Here is a 5,345-nt window from a genome sequence, read left to right on the forward strand (position 1 = left end):
TTTACTTTTAGTTTTGTCAATAACAATAAATAGATTTATAAGAATTTATATCAGATCCTGTAGAGCATCACAGTTTATTAACTTGTAGCTTTAAATGATTTCAATTGCTGCCAGTGCTAAATGCACAAAATACACAATTGTCTTCTGGCATCTACTAAGACAAGAGCTCTAAAACGCGGCATAAAACCCGTATGTCTACTTCTTGTTATAACATAAAGCCCCCAAGGCCATTTTTGATCTTTCCACCCACCTCTGTGCTGCCACCTGCTGTTGGAAACAAATATGCAAACAACAACATAAATCCGTCTAAGAATTTTCTGCCGTGGAAAAAACATTTTGGTTAACGATACTAAATCGGTCATTGGATAGCCTCGTACTCTGTACATGAGCATCTGGGGCGCTTTAATGCTTTAGGTGAGCGGTTAGTTTTTCACCGTAAACAGTCTTTGTTGGCCAACTATAAAATCCAACACGCGCTTCCTCCACGCTGACGTCGAGCCGCTTCCTCCACGCTGACGTTTGGATGACGTTTCAGCTCCAGTTTGTTTCTGTGTTAGCAGCTAAAGGCTGAGTGGACGAATCTGTTTTCTGTGGTTGTTTTCTCTTTATTTTCATAAAATGACTCCGCGGTGTGAGCACTGTGGGGAGAACGTTAAGAAGATAAATCAACAAGTTTCTGTGATGCGAAAAGAAATAAAAAATCTGAGGTATGTTTAACTTAAACAAGACCAAGCTGAAGTTAGCATCCGATTGGGCTGTTGGTCATTGGGTTATTTCACTGTTTTAAGGAATCTGGACTTCATTGGATCAACTGTGATTACAAAGAACCCTCAGACTGATCAAACCTGGATTATTTTATTTATTCCTGTGATATGTAGAACAAGTTTTTTTTTTTCTTCGTCTAAATAAAGAAAAGTTCATTTCAGTGCATTTTGAAAAACAGAATAAAACCTTTACTGGACGATTTTAAAATGAGTAAATACTTCCTAAAGTAGTTTCTTAAAGTTAGCTTAGACTGAGTCCAGCTTGAAAACCACAGTACTTAGAACAGTTAAAACTGGATAATTTTCAAGATATTAAACATGACCATGACTATTTGCATTTTCTAAAACCTCTGTTTAACTTCAGAATTCATTCAGATGCATGATTGCAGAGCCTTTTTTAATCAGTCAGACTATTATAGAGTTCGGTACAGTCCTTATTTGTGTGTTTCTGTAAGTGGAATCAAATTTTCACCAATCAAAAATTGTATTTTACAATTAGCCCCTTTTTAATTGAGTTACCTAACTTTTGGTTGCGTTTAGAACTGGACCTGATTTAAAGTGAACCAGCTGTAAAAACTGTCATTGAAATCACTGTTATTATTGTTTCATTAATTAAATGAAGGTTTCATGGATCATAGACTTTTTTTTGTTTGTTGTAACTGTAATCCATCTTTTTAAAATAATTGATTATTGTGCTTAAATAGTCACTAAAAATATTCTTTTTGTTTTCTATTTATTTTATTGAATACAAATATTTTAAATCCTTTCTGTTCATTGTATATTAATTTAGTTCAGGTTTGACTTGCCTAATTATTGACATTTTGAAGTTTCCTCCTTTTTAAGGTGGTCTAAATTGCCACTGAAATGGCCTGCTTTGTGGTTTTACAAATAGGTAAAAGATAATGCAAGATGCATTTTTAGGAATGATTATTCAGAGTAGAATTAGCCAGTCCAGGTTTGACCATCTGAAGTATTTCAGATTTTGAACTAGGAGTGATTTAAGGTCGTCCACATTCTGTTAAGGTGATATAGTCCTTTAACCAGAATCTGAAGCTGGGAGGTAAGACATCTCCAGCGTTGCAGTGGGCTTTTCTAGGTGCAGACCTCCCAACCCTCCATCTTAAATAATAATCTTTTTTTTCCATCTTTTCCTAAACAGGCAGACGTTGGACGGTGCCGTCAGAGCTCATCGCAAACATCTGATGTCACTTCAGACTGCTATGTCAAAGATTGACCTTACTGGCCACGATAAAAAAGACTGCACACCTTCATCACCTTCATTATCAGCCCAAGATGCATTAGAGCAAGGTCGATATTTTCATATGTCCACCTTCGTTCTATTTAATATGCACATACTGCCCAACGTGTTGTCAGGATCAGCTGTCAGGACTGAAAACAAAATGATTAAAAACAGTTATTCACAGAACTTCAAAAAGCCTGAAGAACTATTGATCAAAAGCACTTTCGCTTAGTGGTGGTTTTAAACTTCTGCATTGTAAGTAATTATGTGAACATTAATAAGATTACATTAAATCACCTTCATACCAATGTCATGTTTTATAGCTGCAGTTGTTAAACATAGAAAAACGATGATGACCACATGCTTATAAAAACGTTCAGAATTCAGAACATTTCATTGTCTTAGTGCTAAACTGGGCTGCCTAAAGTCCAGACCTCCCACACAGTAAAGCTATATTTAAACAAATGTAATATACATGTGCTGTTATGATTAAAGTGTCTGTTTTTATTTTTAAAGTTAAAATTTTATGCAACATTAAACCTAAAGTTGTGTCTTTGGATTGACTGTACTGTGTCACATTGCAGGAAAGATCCGGATGGTGCCGATTGGTTACATCAGTTCCTGTTTTTCCATGAAGAACGGGACACCCAGGCAGCCAACTATCTGTGGCACATCGCGGGCACAGCTGCAAATCCAGCAGAGCGTTTTTAACAACCCAGAGCATGCTCTGGTGGGCCTTGAACAGTACTCGCATGTCTGGTAGGCTACACTTATACTGAATTTTTCACGGACATTCTGTTAATCTGTCAAGCTTAGAAAACACTCAGGGGGATTTTGTGAAAGCAAAATAAGTTGATTGTCCAATCACTTGCATTAGATTTTCAGTTTATTCATCTTTTATGTAGACAACAACAAAAAGATAAACTCCCACATGACCCGCTCATGACCTTCTGACCTACCGTTATCTCCTTTTAATAAACCATAGCAAAGAACTAGTACATCTAACAAAGTTAATTAACAGCTGTAGGAGGTAAACCCCGTAACATCTTGCCAGTGACATTCTGGAGCTCTTCGTGGGGATTTAAAGGTATTCCCTGGTCAGAAGGCCTATACTGCTCCTCCAATAGGTTCAATATCTGACCTGGGGTCATTTCAGACACTTGATACCAAAGTTGGTGATTTGACATGATTTTCAGCTCAGCTCCTTCTTCACCTGCATAAACCGGATCAGATTACAGCAGACGAGACCCTCAGACTTAGTGGAGCTGACCCTCATCCTGGTCACTTCACAATGCACCATTTTAAACTGCAGCCCATGCTGAGAATCATCACTTGAAGATACAAAAATCATCTTTCCAGAGCAAAAATGAAATCCTGAGGTTACCTTAAGCAGTCAACTTCCTTCCTTTCAATTATACCACTTTATAAAAATGGTCCTGGTCTGTTCAGGGGAGGCAAAGCATGTCAAAATAGGATGTTTTTTGCTACTTTGTCTGCAATTTCTGCTCAAATAAAGTGTGTTGTGAACGAGTAATCTATATCTTTACTGATAATATTTCATTTCTGCAGGATTATTTTTCTTTTCCATAAAAACGGACACCTGAGCTACAAAGCCAAAGTGAAGCCCCCCAGACTGAACGGTCAGAGAGTTGGAGTTTACTCAACACGAAGTCCACACCGACCAAATTCCCTTGGCCTAACCCTGGCAAAGCTGGATACAATTCAAGGTGTGAAATCAATTTGCATCCAGGATTTGTCATTTGAGACTGATGTAGTTTTCTCTTTGCAGAATTTTGTTCTATTCTACACTGTTTTTTTTATTTCCCAGGAACCTTTTTACCATTTCATCAACCCTAATATTTTGCTATCATGCACATTTATTTATTTTCTAGGTGACACACTGCATCTCTCAGGAATTGACATGATTGCTGGCACTCCTGTCCTAGACATCAAACCTTACATCCCAGAATATGACTCTCCCCACACAAGGAGAGTGTTAGACTCACAACAGCATGAATCCAACAGAGATCTACCAACTGTTTCTGAAAACAAGGTGACAAGCAGCTTAAACTTTGATCTAGACCAAGATGCTCAATTTAAGCTAGAAGACAGCAGAAATGATAAAGATAAAGATGAGGGTCTTTACCTGAGAGGGAAATCGGAAACATGTCTTTCTTTAACACACTCACAGACTGCCGGGGCTCAGTTGTTTCTGCCCAGAGAAACTGTCAGTTTGCTGAAAGAAGTCGAGTCCTTTGTAAACAAAGATGAAACATCACCACCTGACTGTAAGAGCAAAAACAGAGTTTCAGACTACGTAAAAACCGAACCACCAGCATTGATCATGGACTGGCCCTGCTATGATGGGGATTCTAGTACAACCATTGCCGATTGGATCAGAGAGCCTCTGGTTTCCAGTCTGGATGTGCACTTTACCCCTAATGCTCAGAAACAGCTGGAGGAGTTCCTTCCTGCACATCTGTCAGGTAAGACATGTGAAGCTTGATGTGTTGTTCCTCCACAAGAGGGTGCTGTTGTTTGTGACTTACTTGAAAACCACTACTCTCTACCAGAACCGTCTGACTGCGAAAGACCCAGATTTAAGTTTCTGCGCAGTCCAGAGGAGGCCGCCGCTGCCATCAGGGGGGTGCTCTCGGCAGATCCCAGATCAGTTTACAGGAGAACCCGATGCAGAGACAGACTCTTCTTCTTCACTCTGGACACGGCTGACATTACTTGCTGGTTTGGACAAGGGTTTGCTGAGGTTCTGCAGGTCCGACCTGCGGGATCTCAGCGACCCAAGGACCCATTTTAGTAAAACAACAAACTGCCTGTTAAATTCTCCTCACTGCAATGTTTCTGAGGAGACAAACCTTTAATATGACATTCTGGGAACCTGACTAGATGAATTTTAGTTTTTTTTCCTGTTAAGTTAAATAAAAAATGGTGTGAAAGATGTTTTTCTTTGTCCTTTTTCAGATTTTGTTATTCTCATCAGGCCGCTCTCGAAGCATTAGTGTAAAAAACTTGTTCTGTTACAAAGTCACATCATAGATTGCTGACCACATTTATTTTCACTCAAGCTAAAGATGTGCTACAAAAAAATATATATATATATATATAAATGTATATATTATTGCGGGATCATGCTCTCACACAAAAAACTAACATATATTTAAATTTTTTTTATATATAACATAAAAAAAAAAGAAATACCATCTTAAGCGATATTTATATTAATGAAGTCACTAGTGAGAAAAGTATTGACATGCCTAACAATTTCTGTGGAATAATGAAGTTTCTCAGAGTTTCTTGGAACTTAAAATTTGTCATCCGTGACT

At 38.1% G+C, this 5,345-nt stretch overlaps 1 protein-coding gene across 2 annotated transcripts; it reads left to right on the forward strand.

Moving 5' to 3' along the window:
- The first annotated feature begins 498 nt into the window (after window positions 1-498).
- Window positions 499-4,962, forward strand: trmo (tRNA methyltransferase O). Of its 2 annotated transcripts, XM_047366034.1 has the most exons (7): window positions 500-707; window positions 1,924-2,072; window positions 2,589-2,763; window positions 3,574-3,731; window positions 3,897-4,057; window positions 4,196-4,490; window positions 4,578-4,962. In XM_047366034.1, exons 1-7 carry the CDS (start codon window positions 619-621, stop codon window positions 4,817-4,819), a joined length of 1,269 nt encoding a protein of 422 aa, XP_047221990.1. In that variant the 5' UTR covers window positions 500-618; the 3' UTR covers window positions 4,820-4,962. The 2 variants fall into 2 exon arrangements, with proteins under 2 accessions (XP_047221989.1, XP_047221990.1); XM_047366033.1 differs by having other exon boundaries at window positions 499-707; window positions 3,897-4,490.
- The last annotated feature ends 383 nt before the right edge of the window (window positions 4,963-5,345 follow it).

This window comes from Girardinichthys multiradiatus, chromosome 5 (genome assembly GCF_021462225.1).
Source record: "Girardinichthys multiradiatus isolate DD_20200921_A chromosome 5, DD_fGirMul_XY1, whole genome shotgun sequence".
Lineage (NCBI taxonomy): Eukaryota > Metazoa > Chordata > Actinopteri > Cyprinodontiformes > Goodeidae > Girardinichthys > Girardinichthys multiradiatus.

What these genes read in the sequence shown, in the direction of transcription:
- trmo (XM_047366033.1), top strand. Translation starts at nt 619, where the DNA reads ATGACTCCGCGGTGTGAGCACTGTGGGGAGAACGTTAAGAAGATAAAT. An exon ending in AAAGAAATAAAAAATCTGAG is followed by an intron (nt 708 to 1,923) that starts GTATGTTTAACT and finishes TTTCCTAAACAG; the next exon opens with GCAGACGTTGGACGGTGCCG. An exon ending in CCTTCCTGCACATCTGTCAG is followed by an intron (nt 4,491 to 4,577) that starts GTAAGACATGTG and finishes ACTCTCTACCAG; the next exon opens with AACCGTCTGACTGCGAAAGA.